General features: G+C 51.0%; 1 protein-coding gene and 1 long non-coding RNA gene across 4 annotated transcripts in view; both read right to left on the reverse strand.

Annotated features, from left to right (window-relative positions):
* Scarb1 (scavenger receptor class B member 1) overlaps window positions 1-9,490 on the reverse strand; it is a 73,808-nt gene extending 64,318 nt beyond the window's left edge. For 2 of the 3 annotated variants that reach the window (XM_013120965.3, XM_005080605.4), the window contains exon 1: window positions 9,170-9,490. In XM_013120965.3, the coding sequence (XP_012976419.1) occupies window positions 9,170-9,295 (126 nt within the window). In that variant the 5' untranslated portion in view covers window positions 9,296-9,490. The remainder of the gene's footprint in view (window positions 1-9,169) is intronic. The other variant, XM_005080604.4, reaches the window with a different exon arrangement.
* Window positions 9,491-23,901: 14,411 nt separating this feature from the next.
* The window catches only part of LOC121134057, a 7,834-nt gene continuing 5,821 nt past the window's right edge, over window positions 23,902-25,914 (reverse strand). The window contains exon 4 of the long non-coding RNA XR_005871068.1: window positions 23,902-24,060. This is a non-coding gene — a long non-coding RNA (uncharacterized LOC121134057). The remainder of the gene's footprint in view (window positions 24,061-25,914) is intronic.

Consider the following 25,914-nt stretch of genomic DNA (forward strand, 5'->3'; position numbering starts at 1 on the left):
CAGGAAGCAAGCAAGGGTCAAGCCACTCCTGTTCCTTCCCCTCCCCAGGCAGCTGAAGATCACAAAGCAGGGCGGGGGGGGGGACCACAAGAAAACCCCAGGTCTGAGGAGGCCACAGCTCTGATAAGTTGTAGAGCACCGCCCCCCCAATCCAAGCCTTGGAGTAGAAATCTCACCCTTGAGCAGCAATGGCGCCTCCTCAGCCCCCGAGGCGCAGAGGCAAGCTGAGTCAGGCCTGGTTTTTTTTTTTTTTTTCTGTTTGCAGCTCAACCTGGCTTGACCCTGCCCTAGGCCAGAGGTGGCCAAGGCCACCTGTGAGGGAGGACGAGGGACAGGAGAGAGGTAAAAGGATCACCTGTTTATTATCTGTTTTCCATTTTTATCAACTTTCTTTTTTCTTTTTGTTTTTTGTTTGTTTGTTTAAGGCCTGTTACACTGCTACCCAGGCTGGCCTGGAATTGGCGGCAATCCTCCTGCTTCAGCCTTCTCTCCAGTTTCTACTTTTAACAAAGCCCCTGGCTGAATCCTCCTCAAACTAAATTGGTGACTCTGAATCTAGAGCAGAAGGCTTGGGGCTTCTCAGCTGAACTCCCAGGTCCTGAAATGGGCAGTGTCAAACAGCCAGTGGTAACCTACCTGGGAAGGGTCACAGGGTGCTCTGGAGTCTCTCTCTTGATGGCCAAGGATGTGTGAACATTCCTCTGTACTCTAGAAGCCACAGATGGCCACAGAGCTGGCAGACTGGACCAAACCTAGGAACCAGCATATACCTAGGAGAGGCTCTACAGAGAACCAAGAGGCCTCCCCAGGACAGGCTCCAGAGTCAGCTGTTGGGATCTAAGACCAGCGCACAAGATTCCAGGTAGCTGAACTCCTGGAACTGGGGTGAGTCACTGTGTGAGGACAGTAAGGAGTTCATTCTTCCAGGAAAGGACCCCGAGTCCTTCCAGGAAAGAAAAAGGAGAGCCTGGCCCCAAAGCCAGATAGGAGCACCTAACTACCGCATGCGGTGACCACATAGTAACAACGACCCTTTTTTCTGTCTGTAGTGCTGAGGTCAGAGCCCAGTGGCTTGCACCTGCTTGGCCATCACTCTGCCAAGGAGCCACGCCCCCTGCCTTTCAGCACATGGTAACATGCATACGTGCGTGCATGCGTCCATGAATGCCCAGGCAATAACCTGTGTGCCTGCATCCACATGTGGCTGGGCTGCAACTCCTGTGGTACACAGAAACACACATATCCACGTATGTCAACACTGGACCATACACTGAGCTGCTTGTGCCAGAATGCCTGGGGATGTCACTGTGCAGACATTCGCCAAACAAAAGGCATGGATGTCAACAGACACATGGACTGGAGACATGAGGACTGGTGGATCTGCAAGGAGCCAGGAGGGAAGGAGTAAGCTCTGGAACTAAAAATAGGCAGCCCATAGCCACAGCCCTGCAGGGAACTAAAATAGCCCCTCACATGCCGAAAGGACCGGAAGCTAGGCGGCAGGAAAGAGGAAGAAAACAGAAGAAATCCCAGCACACCCAAGCATCTCTGCCTAGGGCCTAGACAGCGGGGAACCTGACACTGAGGCCCCCAGAACCCACTGGGAGAACCCCAGAACCCACTGGGAGAACAGACCTTAGCCTCAAGGCCACAGGGTGCCACAAGCTGGGGAAAGGTAGACCTTCTCACTAAGTCCTGAGGCGTTCTGAACCTGTGGCTGTCTCAGTAGTCACGGGACAAAGGCCTAGAGTCCACCCACTGGCCAAGTAGATAAATGCAAGACTGATCCATGCAGGGCAAAGGAAGGAAGCACAAGGCTGGCCTTGGGCCTCTCCAGTCAGGGCAAGCTGTTCAAAACCCAGAAGCTACAATCTACCCATCAGCAGAGGCTACACCACCACAGGCTTTGAATTCACCGAAAATCTTGGTCCTGTTACCTAAATCTGTGTGACCTGGGACAAGTCACTTTCTGTCTATGTGTGTCTGTGTCTGTCTCCCTGGATGAAGCAGGAGGCAACCGTAGCCATTCAGACACTAAATAAGTGGCTTTGTAAAACATCAGACACTCGGGGTAACACGGTGTCTACAAGCTGCTATCGGCCACCAGCACCATCTTCCAAGGGCCAGGCCAAGCAGCTCTGCCGAAGGTCACAAAACAACCCAGAGACAGTGTAGACAGCCCAGGCTAGCCCAACTCCTGAGTGTCCCCTGGGTGTCTATAGGGAGTATTGGGAGAAGGAGACAAAATTGGGGTGAGGAGGGGTGGAGAGCCGTCTACCAGCATCCCAGTCAATTCCCAGCCCCTCCCCGGGCCAACATCACGTTCAGGAAAAAGAAACACATGCAGGCCTGTGACAGAATAAGGACAGAGGACTGAAGAGATGGCTCGGATGTTAACAGCACCAGCTGCTCTCGTAGAAGACCTGGGTTCGGTTCCCAGGACCCACGTGTCAGATCGCCGCAGCCATCCATTAATTACTCCAGTTCAGGCTGAGGGACAAGCCAGGGCCTACGATGTGGACCGAGGTATAGTGGGCTCAAACCAGGAAGGTGGCCCGAGGTAAGGGTGGGGTGGGGGTGGCTGAGTTGAGGGAGGGAAAGGGAGACAGACTAAGTGGGGATCTTCAAGCTGCTGAGAGGAATTTGGGGTTCACTCGGAGAGAGATGGGGGATGCCAAAGGGTCTGAGCCGGGAGGACATCGTCCCTCTGGCTGCCTGTGAAAAGCTGGGTGAGACTCCTACAGGGATCCAAGTAGGCAGAGAGGCCATAGGGCTACAGGGGGTATAAAGGGTGAGTCCCCGAGGCATGTGACGTCGAGATGCCGGTGAGTCCGCCATGAGGCAGCAGAAAGGAGCAGGCAGAAGGCAGCAGGTATGCACAGCCCGGGGCTTCCGCTCTGCGCCTGAGGGACAAGTGAGGAGAAGGAGACATCGGCAGATGAAGAGATGAAGCACCCGGGGCGCTTTCAACAGGACAGCAGAGACGCTGCCATCATGGACCTGGGGAACACTGTGTGGCCCTCTGACGAAGGTGGTGGCCCCAAGGACGGGCATCTGCATGCCAGGCTGGGTTCTAGGTGAAACGCCCAGGGTTTCAGTGCTGGTGGGCTTGCCTCTGGGACATTGACATTCACACACACACACACACACACACACACACACACACACACACACACACACACACACACACACACACACTCCAGGAAAGTCACAGGGCAATTACCACCTTCAGCTGTTTCTTTAATTGACAAGGATCTGTGTTACCATGCCACCTGTGCTGGCTAGTTTTATGTCAGCTTGACAAAGGCTAAAGTCATCTGAGAAAACAACTCCACAAGATCGGGCCGTACACAAGCCCGTAAAGCATCGTCTTAATTAGTGATGATGTGGGAGGACCCAGCCCATTGTAGGTGGAGCCACTCCAGGGCTGGTGGTCCTGGGTTCTGTAAGAAAGCAGGCTGAGCAAGCCATGGGGAGCAAGTCAGTAAGCAGCATCCTCCATGGCCTCTGCACCAGCTCCTGCCCCCAGATTCTTACCCCGCTTGAGTTCCTGTCCCGTCTTCTCCCCAACCTTACTTTAGTCAGGAGTTTCACCACAGCAATCATAACCCTAACCAAGACACTGCCTCACTTGTCATTTTAGTTAGATTCATAACACGTGGGTATATTCTCTTTTTGTTTTTAAAGAGGGCGGGTGGGTTGGTACAGGCCTGTTGCCCCGGAATTCAGGAGGCTGAGGCAGGAGAATTTCAAATAAAGCCTGGGTAACTCAGTGAGACCTTGCCTCAAAGGACAATAAGCAAAATAATAACCATTGGGGCTGGTGAGGTGGCTCAGCAGGTAAAGGAGCTTGCTGCCAAGCCTGAGGACCGGAGTTCGATCCCTGGGATCCACATAGTAGGACGAGAAAACTGACTCCTGAAAGTTGTTCCCTGGCCTCACGGGCATGCTGCGGCACAACCCCTCTGCTCACAGACTAATAAATACATGCAAATAATATTTTACAAAGAGAATCTCGGTGGGCTGGAGAGATGGCTCAGTAGTTAAGAAAGAGAGCGCCGCCGGGCGGTGGTGGCGCACACCTTTAATCCCAGCACTCGGGAGGCAGAGGCAGGCGGATCTCTGTGAGTTCAAGGCCAGGCTGGACCGATAGCCTCCAAAACAATACAGAGAAACCCTGTCTCGTAAAAACCAAAAAATAAAAATAAAAAAAAAGAAAGAGAGCGCCGGCTGCTCTCCCAGAGGACCTGGGTTCGATTCCTATCACCCACATGATGGCGGCTCACAACCATCTCTAAGTCCAGTTGCAGAGGACCTCGCACCCTGGTCTGGTCTCTGAAGGCACCGCACACATGTGGCGCACAGATGTACAGGAAGGCAAAACACCCACACTCGTAAAATAAAACAAAAATGCAAAGAATCCTGGACCAGGCATTACCTACTGTGAGTGTGTGTGTGTGTGTGTGTGTGTGTGTGTATGTGTGTGTGTGTGTGTGTGTGGTGTGCATTCTGCCACACCGCTTTCTGAACCGCTGCTGCACTGACACGGATCTCTTGAAAACGTAGGAAACCATTACCTTTTTGTTTGTTCGTTATGTTTTGCAGCACAGGGGATTAAATCCAGGGTTTTGCACATGTTGGACAAGCACTCTGTCACTGAGCTGTATCCTCAGTTTTCTTTTTACCCGTTCGTTCATTCATTCATTCATTCATTCATTCATTCGGCAGAGTTTCTCTATGTATCCCTGGCTGTCCAGGAAGTCGACTCAGAAATCTGCCTGCCTCTGCCTTCTGAACACTGGGATTAACAATGCGTACCAACATATCTAGAGTACATTTTATTTAAAGACAGGGTCTCACTGTTTGAACTTCCCAGGGCCAGCTTTGAATTTACAGTCCTCCTGCCTCAGCCTGCAAGTGCCTGGGACCACAGGCAAGAGGCTGGGGAAGAGGAGCTTTAACAGAAACAGCCATTTTTCTCCATCACCCATGTGTTTTTCCTTTTTCTTATTTTTTTCTTTTGTTTTTTGTTTTTTGTTTGTTTGTTTGTTTTGTTTTTTGTTTTTTTGGACAGGTTTCCCTGTGTAGCCCTGGCTTTCCTGGAACTCACACTGTAGACCAGGCTGGTCTCGAACTCACAGAGAGCTGCCTGGCTTTGCCTCCCAGAGGGCTGGGGTTAAAGGTGTCGCCACTCCTGCCCAGCCCTTGTGTTTTTGTAACCTGACCCGTCTCAATTCTTTTTTGACTCTGCCCCGCAGCTCACTGTACAGAGTGGGCTCTTGCCCATTTCCTGCTTCCCAGTGGCATCTCTCCCAGCCCACCACAGCAGCTGCTCAGCAACCAGCTCCCCGACCTTTGCTATGGCCCAGATCCCTTATCTGCAGAAAGGAAGAATTCCGCAGCCTGGGCCTGTTTCACAACGCTGTGGTTGAGTTCAAACCAGAAAGATGCAGGCAGGACATTTCCAAAGGTACTTGTAATCCCCTTTGTAATTTGCTAATCCCTCAGAGGAGCAAACCAGATCTGGCCCCATTAAGAAAGTCCAGCTCCCAAGTGATGGACTGGCCCCAGCTAGCACATGCCACAGTGCACCTACCTACCCCCCTAAGCTCTGGAAACTGTCACCTACACGGGCATCACATTCCTGCCCAACCTCTGTGGAGCCAAAGGTGTGAATCAAAGCCACCGGATAGCCAAAGACGGCGATGTTATGAAAGAAGAAATAAGGGGAAGTGGATAGTCCCACGGCTTGTCAGTGGGAGTAAAGAAGAAAATGCCAAAAGCGAAATGGAGCACACCTGCGGGTCCATAGGCCAAGAATCACACTGCAAAAGTGTCTTTGGACTCACACCGGAGGGCATGTGTTCTCCGTAGCCTGGGACGAAGGAAGTGGTCAACAGAGGAGCCGGAGGAACAAAGGACTACCACCCAGTGGGGAGGCAGTTAACAGATTGGCATGTTCTGCCTGTCATGCAGAAACCTTTGAACACGGTTGGGAAGGTAGCTCAGTGGGTCAAGTGCTTCCTAGAGAATCTCAGTTCTGATTCTCAGAACCCAAACAAAAGCTGAACACTGAGCCAGGTGTGGCCAGGTGTGCTGCATGCCTTTGGAGGCAGAGGCAGGTGGATCCCTGAATTTGAAACCAGCCTGGTCTGCAGAGTGAGTTCCAGGACAGCCAGGGATACACACAGAAACCCTGTCTCAAAGAAACAAACAAAAATAACGAAACAAAAAAGAAAGCAAAGACCAAAATCAATAAAACCCTTGAGCACAGTAGTTTGTGTCTGGAACTCCGGCACTGGGACACACGGAGACAAGCAGATCCCGGGGACTCACCAGCCAGTGAGTGTCTGGAAAAAAAGGTATGTCCCATATCCAGTGAGAGCCTGTCTCAAAATACGTGCAGAGCAATTGAGGAAGACACTAGACATCAACCTCTGGCCTCAACTTGTGTGGCAAACCCAGCCACAGAGGCACACGTTAAGCACTAACACCAAACAGAAAACCATACTACTTAAGCCAGGCATGGTGGTGCACATTTTTAATACCAGCACTCAAGAGGTAGCCAAACCTGGATCTCTGAGTTTGAGGCCAACCTGGGCTACATAGTGAGACCCTGACCCCCCCAAAAAAATAGAGGGAGGAAGGAAGGAAGGAAGGAAGGAAGGAAGGAAGGAAGGAAGGAAGGAAAGCACATACAATCCATTTCAGGTTTTGTACAAGATGTCCATCAGAGTTAATGAGGTGGCCGAATGGGCAAAATGCTTGCTGGGCAAACAGGACCTGAATGTAAACCCCCAGCACATTAAATGCTGGGCAAAGCTGAGAGTGCACCTATAACCCTAGTGCTAGGGGAAGGCAGAGACAGGAAGATGGCTGGGGCTTGCTGGCTGCCTACCTGGCGCGCGCACGCGCGCGCGCACACACACACACACACACACGATTTTGTGTGTGTATATATATATATATACATATACATATATATGTATATATATATACATGTCTAAAGAGATACCTATAAGATCAAAAGAAATCCCCCCCCCCCCCGTGTGTGTGCTGGAATCCAGGACCTGTTACATGCTGGATAACTGCTCTATCACTGACCTATACCCCAGTCCTGATTTTTTTCTTATAATTTATTTATCTTTAATTTCATGACATTGGTGTTTTGCCTACATGTATGTCTGTGTGAGGGTAGCAGATCCCCTGGAACTGAATTTGCAGACAATTGTGAGTTCCTATGTGGGTGCTGGGAATTGAACCCAGGTCCTCTGGAGGAGCACTACTGAGCCATCTCTCCAGCTCCCTGTTTTGTTGGGGTTTTTGTTTGTTTGTTTGTTTTCTTAAACAACCAAGTATTCCTACCTTTTATACATCAACTTCTTTAACTGGCCCAAAAAAAAAACATAAAACATGAAAATTCAAAAAAACAAGGCTTCCATTCAAGTGGTACAGAACGAAAGTAGCCAAAGTCAACTCCCAGGTCCCTCCCTGCTCCCCTCCGCCCCCGCCCTCCAGCCAGCCCCTGAAGTGAGCTTTCTTCTCCCACAGGAGGTCGGCTACACTCCAGCCAGGGCGGCTAAGAAGCGGCTGTCTTGGACTAGGCGTGTCTTCCTGTCTTCCTTCCTTCACGCCACTCAGCCCCCAACCAATCGCCTTTGGGATTTTCACAAGCAGGGTGCTGGAAGCTGCTCACTCAAACTTAAAGCCCCAAGCTTCTAGCTGTAGGACAACTCAGCCAAACATGGTTTTCCTTCTCAAAGCCCGGGACAAACGCCCCCCCCCGTCCCCCGTCCCACTGACCCGACAGGCATGCGCAGTCCCAACGCTAACCCTCTAACACCCTACCACCTCCACCCCCGCAGACATCCTTAGTCTCTGTGCCAACTCAATAAAGACAACACTCCTAAAAGGAGCCTGAGAACCAGCTGAGACTCCCCTCACGCCCAAATAGGAGAGCAGGGGTCACCTGCTCCCTCCACCCACCGAACGCTGGGCGAGGAGCAGGCAGTCAGCCCACGTGCTGGGTGCACAGGACCGGATCTTGGTGTTGGTGAAACCATAGGCTGCCACTGAGACAAGGCTGCCACCGCTACTTTGCTAGTTCTGATGCTCTGACGGAAAAGGGTTTCCCTCTTCCCCAGACACCGCAAGTCCTGGGACCCTGGGACTTCTTTGCTACCAGACCCCAGGATCTTCAGGTACAAGGGTGGAAATTCCAAAGCACTAGAACTGACAGTGTGGCCACCCGTGGCTCCATCTGGAAGGCGAGCCAGGCCCTGGTAGGTGGCAGCAGCCTAAGAAAGAGCAACCTTCATTCATTCCCTCCTTCATTCACGGGGCACAGTACACGAAGTCATTCTTAAATTCCCAGTAAACAAACCCACCAAGAGGAAAGATGTCAGACAATTCCCTTAACAACAAACAGTCTCTTCTATATCCCAGGTCCAGTTCTAACTAGATGTTCCCTAAAAGCCAGCCTCGGTTTCCCCTTCCGGGGTAGCTCAGAGTCTCAGAAGCATCCTTCGCTGGAGTGTAATAACACGGTAATCTCCAGGACTTAATGAGCACAGATCTGTGCTCAATCGTTGGACACAGGCTCCCAGGGCAGAGTCTGTGGCTTCAACGGCACCGCCCGCCTAGTATAGGTCCCTGGTTGAAAGGGCAACAGGACCTAAGACTGAGTGAGATCAGGAGAGAGGCCCGGCTGCCTACCCTCGGAGACCTGGGTACTGTTTGCCTCCGCCAGAGCGTGGGGGAGGAAAGCTACTTAACTCTCCAGGCTGGCAGGCAGTGTGGGGGCGAGCCAGGGCATCGCTGGGGCATCTGGGCGGGAGGAGCCAGGCAGAGTACCCACTGAAAACTGGGCGTCCATGGGAGCCTACGGAGATACAAGGGCCACCAACTGCCCACTGCCCTGAGGTCACTAGGTACAGTCACCAACCGGGATGTGTAGAACGGCTGGAGTTCAGGGCAGCGGCAACTGAAACTCACGGACAACCAGGCCACACTTCTGCTTCAGTGAGGGTCAGGCCCCTGGGACGCTGGTGACTCACTCAGACCTCCAAGCCTCCGGGGTGAGCCTGGGCCTCCCAGGTGGTGGGAAGGTGGGAAGCGCCACTGTCCCACCCTGCGTCCCGCTCCGCCGGAGGACGCATCACTCACTCACCTTTAGCACTTGCTGTTTGATGAGCGAGGGCATCACAAGGATCATAACCACGCCGAGCACAGCGCACAACAGCCCCACGATGCCCAGCCCCACCGCCACCCAGCGCGCCCTGGCGCTGCCGCCCATGTCCGCGTGTGCGGCCCGGGCTCGCGGGGCTCAGGGCCTGAAGGGGACAGAGACAGAGGCGACGGAGGCCACAGAGATGACAGAAGCCGAGGCTCACGTTTCAGCAAGGTGAGTCCCGGGCAGATGCCGGAGCAGCAGTAGCCCTGCAGGTGGCCAGAGGCTTTATGCGCCATGGCCCGGGCAGCCCGCCCCCTCGCGCAGCGCGGGATTCCGGAGGGGGGTGGGGTGGGCGGGAAGTGGGCGGTGCTCTGATGGCGAGTCATGGGCGTGGCCTCCATCTGGAGCGGCCCCTTCGAGTTGTCGCAGCCTTCAGAACCAGTGCTCAGTGTGCCAGGATTCCCGCTGCGTGCGCTCCTCCACTGAGCTTCCTTGTCTCTCGCTTGTCAAAGTGGGGACCGACGCGCTCTCCGTAGAGCGCAGAAGCCCCTGGCACCTCTGCACTAGCTACCCCTACTCCTTCGATCTCTTCTTTCTCCGGACTGGTGCGAATACCTCTAGCTCCAGCATGCCCTGCCTTGCACAGTTGCAGTCATCTGGGGCCTGCCTCCGGGCCACGCACGCCCTCCACTCCAAATTCCTGGGTCCCTCCGTCCCGGCCTTTGCACTCCCTCCATTCCGTGTCCTTCCCGGCTTTGGATGCTGTCCACTCGGAATTCCATGTCTCTCGGGACCTTTGCAAATCCTCCACTAGGAACTCCGAGTCCTTCCCTTTCTTTTCACACCCTCCACTCGGAATTCCAAGCCGCAGACACCCGCTGGGCCCCGACTCCATCCAGGAAGGTGTTCTAGAGGCTTATCAGACAGTGGCCTCGCCTCGCCACTATGCTCCCTGGTGACTCTTCCTTATCACCCAGCGCCACTGGCTCTTTTGCGCTCGGTTGGGCGTTTTTTTCTAACATAAACCCCACTCGGGGAGGTGGGAACTCTATTTTCCCGACCTGCCCAGTGCGCAGTTAGCTTATGTCCAGGACACAGCCAGAGCCTCTAAGACAAGGTTTCTCAACGTGTGAGTCGCAACCCCTGTGGAAGCTTGAAAGACCTTTTCACAGAGATTGACTAAGACCATCGGAAATATCAAATATTTACATTACGATTCATAACGGTAGTAAAATACAGTTATGAAGTAGCAAAGGAAATATTTCTAGGTTGGGGGGTCACCACAACATGAGGAACTGTATTAAAGGGTCACAGCATTAGGAATGTTGAGAACCACTGCTCTAATCCTAACCGTCTGTGTTACTGCCAAGGAAACTGAGGCACAGGGCAACTTAATGAGGCAAGGCCTGCTTCCTACTCTGGATATCACAAGTGAGAAAACCCAGTCCTACATGTGTTGGGTGTCACTACCTTCCCCAGGCAAACCTCTTACAGACCAGGTCCTTGGCTCTCCTAAGGGTGTTGCTGCCCTGTAAGACTCTTCCTGGGTCACACAAGGATGGCCCCGCAGTGTCCCTGACATCAGGTGCCCCAAGCTAATCCTCCTAAGAATACGGGCCACTCCAGTTCCCGTTAAATCCCAGAAGGCCTTCTCTTGGGAACCACCTTCAGCAAAATGTCCCTACATCGAGATTTACTGAGCATCTGGTAAATTCTGGAGAGACAGCCAAGCCATACTTGCAGCCCTGACCTCCATCAGGGGCATGGGCTAGGAACAGGTGCAGAGGAACCTGGACTGTGAAGAGTCCCGGCCCAGAGCCCCGAGTGCCCTCAGCACCTTGTGCCCTTTCCTGTAATGAGAGGGGATCAGAACTGCACTCAGCTGAGTGCTGGCCATTGGTAGCCGGCCAGCCCTCCCACCCCCACTCCCCAAAGCCTGGAATGTACACTGTAGGACTCAGATGATGTTCCAAGGCCCCACCCACCTCCGTCCCTGGGTTCACTGAACTCTCAGCCTCCTGTCTGTCTTTCTCCTGTATCTAGGTGTGTGCATGTTTGCGGGTGCACCTGAATCTGCCCTTTGAGACAGAATGTCCTACTGGGAAGTCACTGGCCGTCCAGCCCCTGGGATCGCCCCTCCTGTCTCTGCCCACCCAGCAATGGAACTACCAGCATGGAGTTTGCTTGTTTTGGATTTATTTAGTTCAAGTGTGCAAGTGTCTTTCCTGCATGCATGTCTGTGCACCATCTGTGTTTCTGGTACCCTCAGAGGTCAGAAGGGGGCATCGGATCCCCTGGAACTGTAATTCTGGGTAGCTACTTGCTGCCATATGGGTGCTGAGAATGGAACACAGGCCCTCTGCAAGAGCCGCAAGGGCTCTTAACCACTGAGCATCTCTCCATCCCAGAAGCTGGTCTTTTTTTTGAGTATCAGCATATCCCTGGCACCTAGCACCATGCCTATCAAACTACCAAGCAGGTAATAGATAAAAAATTAAGCATTGAAGTTGGCAAGACGCTTCGCTGAATAAAGTCACTTGCTGCTAAGCCTGAGGAAGTAATTTCAAACCCCAGGACCCACTTAATGGAAGTCAAGAATTGACTCCTTCAAGTTATCCTCTGGCTTCCAAGGTATATACACAAAATAAATACATGTGGCCAGACATGATAGTGCACACTTTTTTTTTTCCAACACAGAGTTTCCCTGTGTAGTTTTGGAACCTGTCCTGGAACTAGCTCTTGTAGACCAGGCTGGTCTTGAACTCACAGAGATCCGCCTGCCTCTGCCTCCCAAGTGCTGGGATTAAAGGTGTGTGCCACCACTGCCCGGCTAGTCAGTGCACACCTTAAATGCTAGCGCTGAGGAGGTAGAGACAGGTGGATCTCTGTGAGTTTAAGGCCAGCCTGGTCTACATAGCCGAGACTACATAGTGAGACCTTGTTTCAAGAATAAATAAACAATAAATAAAATAAAATAAACATGGGACTGGAGAGGTGGCTCAAAGGTTAAGAGCACTGACTGTTCTTCCAGAGGTCCTGAGTGCAATTCCCAGCAACCACATGGTGGCTCACAACCATCTGTGATGAGATCTGGTGCCCTCTTCTGGTGTGTAGACTTACATGCCAGCAGGACATTATATGCATAATAAAAAATCTTAAAAATAAATTAATTAATTAAGGCATATACTGCCATAAAAATAAAACAAACATAAAACACTTTTTAAATGTTTAAGCAAACTTTTAGGGAACTCATTCATTCATCACTCATGGACTCACTAATCATTTAATTGATAAAATTTCACCAAAGGGAGCTGGAAAGATGACTCAACCAATGATTAAAAGCACTTGCTGTTCTTCCTGAGAACAGGAGTTCAGCTCCCAGCACCCACGTTGGGCATCTCATAACATTCTTCAACTCCAATTCCAAGGGATCTAATCCCTCTGGCCTCCTCCGGACCTGCACCCGGGCACACAAATGCACACAAAGACATAACTAAAAATAAAATAAACCTTTAAAAATAAGATGTCCTTGAGGCCTTTGAGGCCTTCAACATCCTTCAGTTCTGGGTTGTTTTATTTCTGATGACGCCAGTGGTTCCTGGGAGTTTGCCAGTCAGCGGAAAGCTCAGGTCTGCCAGGCCCCGGCATCCTCCTTCCTTGATACCCACTTGCCTTGACCGTCACACGCAGTCCAAACTGTCTCCAAGCCTTCAAGGTCCACATTTGCGTGATGCTTACTTCATAGAGCTCTGGCCCTGGCCTTGGGCTCTGGGGACCAGCTACATTATCATTGGATGACACACAGAGAGAATGGACATTAAAGGATGGGCAGTGCGTGTGACTAAATCCTGGCCTTGCTGAGAGGAGTCAGGGAGACAACACAGGATGGCCTGGGATGGGAGAGGAAGGTCAATTCCAGGTGCCTGCAGAGAAGGCCCACCCAGGAAAAGGCTTGTCCTGGCTTGCTTTCTATGGCTGTGATAAAACACTGACCAAAGGCATCTTGGGGAAGAGTTGGTTTGTTTCAGCTTACAGCTCACAGCCCATCATTAGGGCAAGCCAAGGCAGGAACTCAGGACAGGAACCTGGGGCAGGAGCTGATGCAGAGGCCGTGGAGGATGCTGCTTCCTGGCTTGCTCCTGGTGGCTTGCTCAGCCTGCTTTCTTGTACATGCGAGGACCACCTGCCTAGGAGTGGCACCACCCACAGTGGGCTGGACCATTCCACATCCATCATAAATCAAGAAAATGCCCACTCTTGCCCTCAAGCCAATCTGATGGAGGTGATTCCTCAACCAATGTGTCCTTCTCCCCGTGACTCGAGTTTGTGTAAAGTTGACAAAACCTATCAGGATGAGGTCAGAGAAAGCATACGTTAGCCACATACTAAAGACCCCATTAGATGTCTTCAGTACAGAGATTTCCACAATCAAAACACAGCTAGAAGCCAGACCTGTCAACTCAGCTACTTGGGAACCTGAGGCAGAAGGATCATAAGCTCGAGGCCAGCCTAGGGTACAGAATGAGGTCAAGGCTAGCAATTCAGTGAGAGCCCATTTCTAAGAGTAAAAAGAGGGCAGGATGGCTCAACAAAAGAGCGCTTGCCTAGAGCACGTAAGTGGCCCCAGGTCCATCCTCAATGCAGAAGAAAGGAATGCACCCAAGAGCTCTGCTGGGGATGCCAAAAACCAGGTTACACACACTGGTGGGCACCTGAGGCATGGTCCAGCTCTGAAGATGGACCTGGAAACTCCATGAGCCCCCAGTTCGGCTCCCAGGTCTGTACCGCAGAAAGAACGCACACACCTACAGCAACTCAGGTGCACAAGTTTCCGTTCTTGTGTTCCACAGCTGTCCAGCCATCTAGCAACCGTCAAATGTGGCCTGTGCACAGGAGGGGATACTGAGTCTCCGATGCATGCTGCCATGTGGATGGATCCAGAAGACACCAGTAAGAGAGAGAAGCCAGACACACAAGACCAGGGTTCCAAATGTGCATGAAATGATGAAAGTGAATCCAATCAGAAAGGGGCTGAAGGGCTCCCAGGGCTAAAGGAGTGGAAGGGACCGTTCAGGGCTTAAGTTCTCCCCACCCCCCTTCCTGCTCTGTCACTGTGCCACTGAATCTTACAGTTTATTTACCTTTGAGACAAAGTCACACTGTGCAGCCCTGGCTGGTCTCAGACTCACAGAGATCTACCTGCTTCTGCCCCCTGCATGCTGGGACTAAAGGTGTGTACCACCATGCCCAAAATCTTCCTCTTTAAATGAGTGAGTTTACCATATGCAAATTATATAATACATAGTATATATAACCACACACACACACACACACACACACACACACACACACACACACACACGCGCGCGCGCATCTTTTCTTTGGCTCCCTCCTACCTCAGAGTGAAGACCCAAGCCCTTGCTGTAATTGGTAAGGTCACCATCCTCTGCCCCACTCTGGAGCAGCCACACCTGACTCTCAAGCTGCCAGTTCCTATCTCAGGGCCTTTGTTCATCGGCGCCCTCTTCCCCCAGTGTCCAGAGTCCTCATCCTTGCTCAAACATCATATCAATGACCACTGGTTTCCTGTCCACCCTTTCAAGATGACAAGGACTCCTCATTCTGGCCATGTCCTTCCCTCTGTCCATTTCCCCTTGGACTTATCTCCACTCAGCAGGCAGCCAATGGACTTTCTGGCTTCCCTGGCTTTCTTCTTCCTCTGCCTTGAAAAGCTGTTAAACCCCTGCTTCCTCCTCCACAGTCTGGGGAATGGAGGAGCCTGTGGGGGAGCCCTGAGAACCCTGGCCACACACCTGGCAATGGCTCAGTTTCCTGCCCTGTACCCCCTCCCCCAGCTTGTCCTCATTTTTATCTCCCAAGGACAGAGGAGAGTCTGCACTGCTGGGCTGAGGAACAGGAGTAAGGAGGGGATGAGCCAGGCTTGGTGGCTCACGCTTGTAATCTCAGTACCGAGGCAGGAGGATTGCTAGAAGCTCGGTGTCAGCCTGGGCTAAGGAGTGAGACCCTGTCTCAAGAAGAGGTGGGGAGAGGCCCAACAGTGTCCCTGAAGCAGACAGATTCAAGGGTGATGTGTGTGTGTGTGTGTGTGTGTGTGTATACCTGTGGTGTGGTATGTGTGTGTGTGTGTGTATGTGTGTGTGTACCTGTGGTGTGGTGTGGTGTGTGTGTGTGTGTGTGTGGTGTGGTATGTGTTTATGTGTGTGTGGTGTGGCATGTGTGTGTTGTGGTACATATGTATGTATGTGTTAGGGTGCATGTGTGTGGTGTGGTATGTGTGTAAGGGTGCATGTGTGTGGTGTGGTATGTGTGTATGTATGTTTGTTGTGATGTGTGTGTGTGTGTGTGTGTGTGGTATGGTATGTGAATATGTATGTGTTGTAGTGTGTGTGTCTTCTACAGTAATCTTCAAACATACCTGGTTAAAAAAGGATGTGAATCATGTGATCTCCAAATTCTTTTTTTTTTTTTTTTTTTTTTGGTTTTTCGAGACAGGGTTTCTCTGTATTGTTTTGGAGGCTGTCCTGGAACTCGCTTGGTAGACCAGGCTGGCCTCGAACTCACAGAGATCCGTCTGCCTCTGCCTCCTGAGTGCTGGGATTAAAGGCATGCGCCACCAACGCCCGGCTGATCTCCAAATTCTTAAATTGATTCCAGATTGGAATGACAGTACTAGGGAAAACAGTGTCAAACGCAGTTAAGAGGGATGTGGTAGCACACACCTGTAGTCCTAACCAGCACTTGGGAGACAGATGTAGGTGGATTTCTGTGAGTTGAAGACCAGCCTGGTCTATCTAGTGAATTCCAACCAAGGCGGCATCCTGAGACCCTGTCTAGAAAACAATAGGCAGTGGTGGCACATGCCTTTTATCCCAGCACTCAGAGAGGCAGAGACAGGTGGACCTCTGTGAGTTCGAAGCCAGCCTGGTCTACAAAGTGAGTTGTTCTAGGACAGCCAGAGATACACAGATGAAACCCTGTCTCAAAAAAATAAATAAATAAAATAAATGTCCAAACCCAACAAACAGCCTCAGCCCTCTGTGTCAGTGTAAATCGTAGAGCCCTGCCCTGTGTGTCCCAGTCACCCTCTCTCAGCCACTTCCCTCTTCCTAGGGCTGCCGGCTACACCTCACCTTTGTCCTTCAGGAGCTGCAATATCTCCTCTTGGGTGAGGCTGGTCCAGGACGAAGGTGCCTGTGTGGGGAGGTCCCCATGGGCTGCTGAGCTACACCCCCAACATGGGATTGGTTGCCCACAAAGATGGCAGCAGGAAACAAGAAGACATTGCTTGGCCTCCCTGCCTGAGCAGAGAGAGAGACAGATATGCTTTATTCACTATAGCAAAGATTGAAGTCATCCTCTTCATCCATCAACAGGTGAGTGCATAACCAAAAGTTGGTATTTCATAAAATGGAATACTACCCAGCTGTAAAGACGAGCAAAGTCAATTTTTTTTTCCAGGGAAATGGATCAACTTAGGTCAGAGGTTCTCAACCTTCCTGATGCTGCAACCCTTTAATACGGTTCCTCATTTTGTGGTGACCCCCAACCATAAAATTATTTTGCTGCTACTTCATAACTGGAGTTTCACTACTGTTATGAATCATAATGAAATATCTGATGTGCAGGGTATCTCATATGCGACTCCCCCGGGGGGTTTCGACCCACAGGTTGAGAACCACTGACTTAGAATGTAAGGTCTCACAGCCTCTCATATGCAGAATCTAGCCAATCATACATGTATCTAGGCAAATAAATGTACATGTGGCTGTGTTATAATATAAGAAAGGAACTAGAAAGACTAAATATAAGGGAATAGGGAAGGGTTGAATGCAGGTATCCAACAAAAGTTTATACAAAGCTAAATGCTTTTCTAGTGCTAGTTCTGTTGTGGATGGCAGGGGCAGGGGGAGTGGATAAGTGCATAGAATACATTCTATATTAAAAGTGTAAAATTTACTGTGAAGCTTTATAGCTTCCTTTTGGAATATCAATTCTAACTATAGGGAGTTCATTAAGTTGTACTCAGGAGGCAGAGGCAGGTGAATAAAGAGACCCTGTCTCAAAAAAAAAGTAGAGCTGGAGAGACAGCTGGGCTCTTGCTATTCCTGCAGAGGACGCTTGTTCAGAATCACACATCTACATCAGGCAGCTCACAACTCCAGTTCCAGGGGAAATCAGACGCCCCCTTCTGGCCTCCAATGACACTGCACTTGTATGGTGCACACACGAACCGGTGTACACACGTATGCAAAGAAAAAGTTCACATAACTCTCTCCCACGGAAAATGTCATTCAAGGCAGCCCAGAACCCTCTTCCTGGCCATGGTTATGACAGGGACCCTTCACACTCTGTAAAGGCAGGTGTGTGTTTCTTTCTGGAGAAGATGAGTGTGACCATTGCTGATAGCTGCCCTGAGTTAGCCCTTCCTCTGCTACAGGCAGAGGCAATTGAGAAGGAATGCAAGATTTAGTGGCCCTAGGCCAATTAGGTCTCTACATACCATCGCTTGTTACCTAGAAAGATGCTAACAATCCCAACTACAAGAACAACCTGGCCAAAAGGCTAATAATGGACTCTGAATTAGTTCCTTGTTCGGACTTTCTCAAAAATTTTAAAGCTTTTGCCAGGCAGTGTGGCATCGCACGCCTTTAATCCCAGCACTCAGGAGACAGAGGCAGGTGGATCCCTGTGAGTTTGAGGCCAGCCTGGTCTATAGAGTGAGCTCCAGGACACTACACAGAGAAACCCTGTCTCAAAAAAAATTATAATTTTTATTCATGTGTAAGAGTGTTTGCATGCACAACTGTGTGCCACATATGTGAAATGTGGCATTGGATCCTCTGGGACTGGAGTTACAGACAGTTTCAGTTGTGAGCCACTATGTGGGATCTGGGAATTGAACCTGGGTCTTCTGAAAGAGCAACAAGTGCTCTCAACTGCCAAGGCATCTCTCTAGCCTCCAGTTGGGTTCTCTTGAAGGAAGGCCTATCTACATTATCAAGGAGGCCCCTAAGGGTGAGTGGGGGCTTCTCGAAGGGTACTGTTGAACCACCAACCCCTTTCCCCACATACCCTGGAGCCTCCTGGCCCTCCAAATTCAGGCTGGACATGGCCTGGGAGAGTTGAAAAGGACACAGAGAGACAGTAGGCTATGCCTCCCAATGCTCTATGACATCTTCTCAGCCACTAAATGAAGCCAGTGTCGTCTCCTTCCCTCTCAAACAGACACTGTGACCATTGTTTCAACTAGTAAGACAGAAGTGACACCAAATTGCCCCAAGAGATGCATTTACACTGGGAGCATTCCTGGGGGTCCTGGTGTTCCCAAGCTGTGGAGGAGCCACTGGAAGGAAACCTATCCCCAGTGTCCACCTCCTCCACCAAGAATCCTTCCATGATCCCTCAGGCCACCAGCCAGCTGATTGGTTTGGTTTGGGAAGGCTGTTTTTGAGAGAGAAAGGCTCACACTCTGTAGCCCAGGCTACCCTCCGCTGAAGATCTTCCCCACCTCTACCCCAAGTATGGGATGGCAGTCACCAGCTGGGGGCGGGTCATTAGGAACAGCATCTGGGTTGAAGGGGTCAGAGGAGGAGAGGAAAGCAGGCTCCCGGGTGTTCTTCTTCTACTCCTAGCCCTAAGTGTTCTAGGGAGTCGCTGGGGTGCAGATGTGAGGCTGCAGGGAGCAGGGGTGGAGGCAGGTTCCTCCTAGTGAGGCTCTCGGGCCCCCAGGAAGCACTCAGAAGCTACTTTAGACCAACACTGAAAGCTACCGGAAGGGGGGGTGCAGCATGTGGAGGTAAGAAGGGACTCCAACTGCCTGCCCCAGTACAAAACACACCTGGTCATTTGGGGAACCTGTCTGGGTCCCAGACACCTGGACTGGGAGATTGAACCCAGGCATTCCTGGGAAGGGTTATCTAGAGTAGGTTAGCCTCTGGCTAGGTGTGCCTGAGATGATCTTGATTAGGCTAATTGAGGTGGAAAATCCTGCCCTAACTGAGAGCACTTCGTGGGCTTGGGTGACTGCGAGAGAAAGGGAGGGAGCTGAGGGCCAGCAACCACTGCTCTCTGCTTCCTGACTCCTGGTCTAACATGGCTACCTACCTCATAACCCTGTTGTCAGGACTTTCTCCACATGACAGGCGCACCCTCAGTCTGAGAGGAAGCAAATTCTCTTTCCCTTAAAGTGCATCTGATGGAGTGCTGTATCATAGCAACAAGAAACGAAGACAGTCACTTTTTTGGGGGGAGGGTCCCTCTGTGTAGCCCTGGCTGTCCTGAAACTCGCTCTGTAGACCAGACTGGCCTCGAACTCACAGAGACCTGTATCTCTGCCTCCTGAGTGCTGGGATTAAAGGCATGCATACTGTGGCTGACTTCTGTCACTTGCCTTTAACAAGCCGAACACTGTCCCAAGTGATCGAGACGTGATGATGACTCACTGAACCCTCATGTCCCTGGGTCCTCCGTCACATTCCACTGACATCAGTCACTCCCTGGCTTCGGTGTGGCTCCCAACCTGTGCAGCTCTCTGTGCAGGAAGTGCCACAGGTGGGGAGCACCTAGGACTCCTCAGGCCATGTCAAAGTTTCCAGTCATAGCACCTCCGGTCACAGGAGACAGCAGAGCCGTGATGAGATGGCAGGGCTCACCACTGGGACAGCCACCGCTGAGACGCAATGGAGGGCTCAGTACTACACACCACTGGGGGTTGGGGGGATAAATGCCCAGGAATCTTTGGGAGTATGACAACAAGCAGGTACCAAAGCTTTCCCTAATGATCTCCTACTGTCTCCTTTTTGTCCTGGAAGGGCCTCGTGCACAGAATGCAAGCGCAGTGCCTTGGAAATGCATCTTTGGTCTTCTTTATCTTTTTTCTCCTGTATTTTGTATTTGAAGACAGGGCCTTGGGCTGGAGAGATGACTCAGCAGTTAAGAGCATTGATGGTTCTTCCAGAGAACCCAGGTTCCATTCCCAGAACCCACATGGCAGTTCACAACTGCCTGTAATTCCAAGATCTGACATCTTTATACAAACATACATGCAGCAAAGCACCAATGCATATAAAATAAAAATAAATACATTATTTAAAAAAGAGAGGGCCTTGCTCTGTAGACCAGGCTAGTTTTGAATTCACAGCAATCCTTCTGCCTCAGCTTCCAGAATGCTGAGATTACAAGCGCACTCTGCAGCCTCTGTTCCTTCTGCTATTTTGCAGGCTGAGGCTTTACTTCTCCCTGTAGCCACACGTGTTCAAAAAAGGGGAACCTAGGGCCTCAACAGGAAAAAAAATCCTCATTGTCTAAGCCAACTTGGGTCACGCCATGCCTCTCACTGTGATTGGCTGTGGAGAGGACACGAGACAAAGTTCTGGCCAATAAAATGCTGAAGGAATTCTGGAGATGGTTCCTCACTAGTAAAAAAGAGCCTACTAGTCTAGCAGGGTGGTTGAAGCTCGGTAATTCAGTAACATGGGCACTGGAGGCAGAAGGCCATCCTCAGCTAACTTGCAAGTTTCAAGGCCAGCGTGGACTACATGATGCTCTGTCTTTAAAATTCTTGTTTTGTTTTGGAGGCAGGGATTCGAGACACAGTTTCTCTGTGTAGCTTTGGAACCTATCCTGGAACTCTCTTTGTAGTCCAGGCTGGCCTGGAACTCACAGAGATCCGCCTGCCTCTGCCTCCGAGTGCTGGGATTAAAGGTGTGCGCCACCAATGCCTGGCCTCAGCCTGCTTTCTTATGGAACTGGGGACCACCAGCCCTGGGATGGCTCCACCCACAATGGGCTGGGCCCTCCCTCATCAATTACTAATTAAGAAAATGCCCTGCAGGTTTGCCCACAGTGGGAGCTAACCCAGGGATTTTCTCAACTGAGGCTCCCTCTTCGCAGGAGAATTTAACTTGTGCCAAGCTGACATAAAACTATGCAGCACGGGGGCTGGAGGGATGGCTCAGAGGTTAACAGCACTGACTGCTCTTCCAGAGATCTTGAGTTCAATTCCCAGCAACCACATGGTAGCTCACAACCATCTACAATTCAATCTGGTGTATATGTGATAAATAAATAAATCTTAAAAAAAACTATGCAGCACACCTGAAGACAGAGAGGACCAGCTCTGAGAGAGAGAGATGAATGAGAATTTCAACAAACTCCTGTATTTGTAATCAGGGGCCAAGAGCTGAGGCAGGGAGACTGAGAGTCGGAGGCTAGTCCAGACTGTAGGTATGATAACATATGCCTCTAATTCCAGCATTCAGGAGGCAGAGGGATGAGTGATCAAAACTGGAGGCTAGTCTGGGTTACACATTGTCTTAGTTAGGGTTTCTATTGCTATGAGCCGTGAATGACCTGGGCAGCTCTTATAAAGGAAAAAATTTAATTGGGGTTGGCTTACTGTTTCAGAAGTTTAGTCCATTATTGTCATGGCAAGAAGCATGGTGACATGCAGGCTGTCGTGGTGCTGGAGAAGGAGCTGCGAGTTCTTCATCTTGATTTGCAGGCAACAGAAGGAGACTGCTACTCTAGGCCTGGCTTGAGCATATATAAGACCTCAAAACCTGCCTCCTGGGGCTGGAGAGATGGCTCAGAGGTTAAGAGCACTGACTGCTCTTCCAGAGGTCCCGAGTTCAATTCCCAGCACCCACATGGTGGCTCACAACCGTCTATAATGAGATCTGGTGTCCTCTTCTGATATGCAGGCAGAACTATGTATATATAATAAATAAATCTTTAAAAAAAACCTGCCTCCAGAGTGACAAACTGCCTCCAACAAGGCCACACCTACTCCTAATTGTGCCCCTCCCTATGGGCCAAGCGTTCAAACACATGAGCCTATGCGGGCCATTCCTATACAAGCCACCACCACACATAAGACCCTGTTTGCCTAAATTAACAAGTTGACTGAAGAGGGAGCATAGGCCTGACCTGCTGGTTTTTTGTGTATTTGTGCACACATGTGGAGGGACAGCCATGGGTGTATTTGGCACACATGTGGAGGGACAGCCATGGGTGTATTTGGCACACATGTGGAGGGACAGCCATGGGTGTATTTGGCACACATGTGGAGGGACAGCCATGGGTGTATTTGGCACACATGTGGAGGGACAGCCATGGGTGTATTTGGCACACATGTGGAGGGACAGCCATGGGTGTATTTGGCACACATGTGGAGGGACAGCCATGGGTGTATTTGGCACACATGTGGAGGGACAGCCATGGGTGACAGTCCTCGCCTCCCACCCTGTGTGAACAGGGCCTTTTGTTCCCTGCTTCATATACCAGCTGTCCCACAAGTCTCCCATCTCCATCCAGGTGTGCTGGGATTAAAGACATGCAAGCGTCTGGCTCTTATGTGTGTCCTGGAGATTGGAAACCCCAGGCTTGCAGGACAAGGGCTTTACCCACTGAGCCACCCACCCCAGTCTCCAGCTATTTTTAAAGATTGATTTATGTATGTATATGAGTGCTCTGTCTCCCTGCACATCTTCATGGCAGAAGAGGACATCAGATCCCATTATAGATGGTTCTGAGAATAGAACCCGGGCCCTTTGGAAGAACAACCAGTGCTCTTAACCACTCAGCCATCTTTCCAGCGTCTTTTCTTTTGTTTCTTTCTTTTTGGAAATGTATTTAGCTTTATTTTATGTGAATTGGTGTGAAAGTGTCAGATCCTCTGGAACTGGAGTTACAAACAGTTGTGAGCTGCCATGTGGGTGCTGGGAATTGAACCCAGGTCCTCTTGAAGAGCAGCCAGTGTTCTTAACCACTGAGCCATCTCTCCAGACACCCTCACTCCTTTTTTGAAACATGATTTCTCTGCATACTCTGGCTGTCCTGGAACTCATTCTGTAGACCAGACTGGTCTCAAATTCACAGAGATCCACCTGCCTCTACCTCCCGAGTGCTGGGATTAAAGGCTACCCCTATTCTTGCTACAGCAATATTCTCTTCCCAACCCAGAAAACCAGAATTCTTGTCCTGGCTGCCTCTTCCCCGGTACCCTAGAGCCTGTGAAGGTCAGGCCTCCTGCCTCACATTGGAGTGGGCACCGCACATGGAACAGCTAGGCCACAGGAGTGTGCTGTGACCACAGGGCATAGTTAGAGTGTCCTGGGATCAGGACCCGCCCTTCTTCTGTGAAGTAGCGAAATAGCAGAGTTCAGTTTCCCTCCTGAGGCAAGGACTGTTCCTGGGCACCTGGCCCTGGGCGGAAGCAGGTTCAAAACCCATCTCTTGCAGGACACCCACACTCTCCCCAGCTTGGATGCAATGGTGTCTCTTGTGGGCAGGATGAGGTCATGCCAAGTGGATCCCTGAATGCTCACACACAAGGTCCATGGCTGAGCCGTGTTGTTTCCAGCAGGCTAGGGGACCTGGGGATGCATGCATCAGCTGTGTGTCTGTCTCCCTGATCCCAGCCTATGCAGATAAACGTGTGACTGTCACGCCAAGATCTTATAATGATATCTGAGTAAACGCTCCCAGGGGAAGCAAGTCTGCTCCCTTTGTGGCCTTTTGCAAAGAGAAGATTCAGTTACATCCTGTCCCAGCACCCCAACTCTTCTCCCAGCCCCACACACAGCTATCCTGGCACTCTGGACCCACTCTGCCCGGCTTCAAATGCCCCTCGTGTGAAGACCTCCGCGTTTCCATGGCAACATCTCCAAGCTTCAGCTCCAGCCTGTCTGAAACCACAGTTATGGCCATTGTGCCTTCTATTTCATTTCAACACAACCTGAGTGACTTGCTTTTTCACAGATCTCAACAGGAGGGAGGGAGGAGAGAAAAGAGAGCCGAGGGAGGGAGGATCTGCTGGCACCTGGAGCCAGAGAGGCTTTGTGATGCCCTGGTATCTGAATCGCCATCTGAAAGACAAGACGGAGCAGAGCTGACACAATCCCTGCCCCCAACCCCCCCTTGTTTTGCCAGCCCTCTGAAAACCTCAAGGTCTGGGGTCTGACACAAAGGCCACGAGTCATTCTAAGAGGCCCTTAAGCGGCTCTGATTCCCTCCTGAGCTAGGCCATGGTGTCACTTGGCCAGCGCTACACCTGTGAGTCACTAGCCCCCAGGAGTTGAAGGCTGAGCTTGGGACTGGAGGGTGGTCCTCCCACACAGGCCACACACAGACACAGACACACACAGACACACAGACACACAGACACAGACACAGACACAGACACAGACACAGACACAGACACACACACACACACACACACACACACACACACACACACACACACACTATGCTCAGGGTGTCTGACTCCTGTCTGGCTCCTGCACATCTTTTCCTCAAAGTAACTACAACTTGGAACCACTGCAGGTGTTCCCAGGCCCCAGGATCTTGAATTGGAACCTGGGTTTCACAGGCCCTGAGGGGAGTTAGCGCTGTCAGAGGCTTGGCTTGGAGCAAGTAGGAGCAAGCCCTGCTCCCCCTGCCTCCTCCCCCTCCCCAACCGCCCTTCATGGAGCCAGAAAAGTATCTAGGTGGGAGAGAGCAATCTCAGAAAGCTATTTCCAAAGCTGGCACCTGCTCCTCCCTGGCTCTGAGATGTGGGAGTGATAATGGCAGCCAGACCAGAGTTCTACCATAGCTCTCAGCCACAGTCTCTCCCGGCACCACACAGACTTTTCTGGTTTTGCTGTTTCTTGAATTCCTCCACAGAACTACGACCCCCAGGCTCCCATGGATATGTCCACCTCCTGCCTGGCCCTGTCACTATTCCCTTTTTGGAACAGGGCTCCGTAGATACGAATGAGTTGAGAAATCACATTGGCCCTGACCCAAACCCCTTAGTGTGCCCCTAAGGAGGAGAGTCCTTTCATGGAAGATGAGAGGCAGCCACTGGGGAGGCTGGAGAAGCACATCTGCAAGCCAGATGGCCCTGAGCCCCCACTGGCCCTGGAATGCTTGGAACAGTGGTTCTCAACCTTCCTAACACTGCCACCCTTTAGTATAGTTTCTCATGTTGTGGTAACCTCCAATCACACAATTATTTTCGCTGCTACTTCATAACCACAATTTTGCTACTGTTATGTATGAATCCTTATGTAAAGATCTGATATTTCCGACAGTCTTAGGCAACGCTGTGAAAGGGTCATTTGCCACCCCCAGGTTGAGAACTGCTACCTTAGAGGCTTCAGGGGGCTTCAGGAAAGGGTGTGTGAAGGTTCAGACCCTGGGTCCTCACAGGGAAGCAAGCTAGTCCACACCTGGATTTTAGGCTTCCAGACTGGGAGAGAACAGTTCCTGGGGTTTGTATCTGTCTTTTGACAACAAGGTCTCCCGTAGCCCAGGCTAGCCTCAGACTCACTGTATAGCCCGGGCTGGCCTTGAACTTTTCATCCTTCGGCCTCCACCTCCCTTGTGCTAGTCTTGCAGGCAGGCATGTACCCTCACTCTTTATGCCAGCGGTTCTCACCATGTGGCTCTTGACCCCGAGGGTCACCAAGACAACCAGAAAACACAGATGTTCACATAGTGATTCCTAACAGTAGCGAAATTACAGTTATGAAGTAGCAACAAAAATAATTGTATGGTTGGGGGTCACCATGACGTGAGGAATGCTAGAATCAAACCCAGGATGCTGCATGTTCAGAACTCCGCCAGCTGAGAGCTCTACCCCTGCCCATTTCCCACTGTTTGAAAACCAACTGTGATTCTTTTTGTTATTTCAGACAAATTCTTTCTAGACAAATTCTTTCTAGACACATTCTTTC

This window comes from Mesocricetus auratus, unplaced genomic scaffold (assembly GCF_017639785.1).
Source record: "Mesocricetus auratus isolate SY011 unplaced genomic scaffold, BCM_Maur_2.0 Super-Scaffold_100025, whole genome shotgun sequence".
Classification (NCBI taxonomy): domain Eukaryota; kingdom Metazoa; phylum Chordata; class Mammalia; order Rodentia; family Cricetidae; genus Mesocricetus; species Mesocricetus auratus.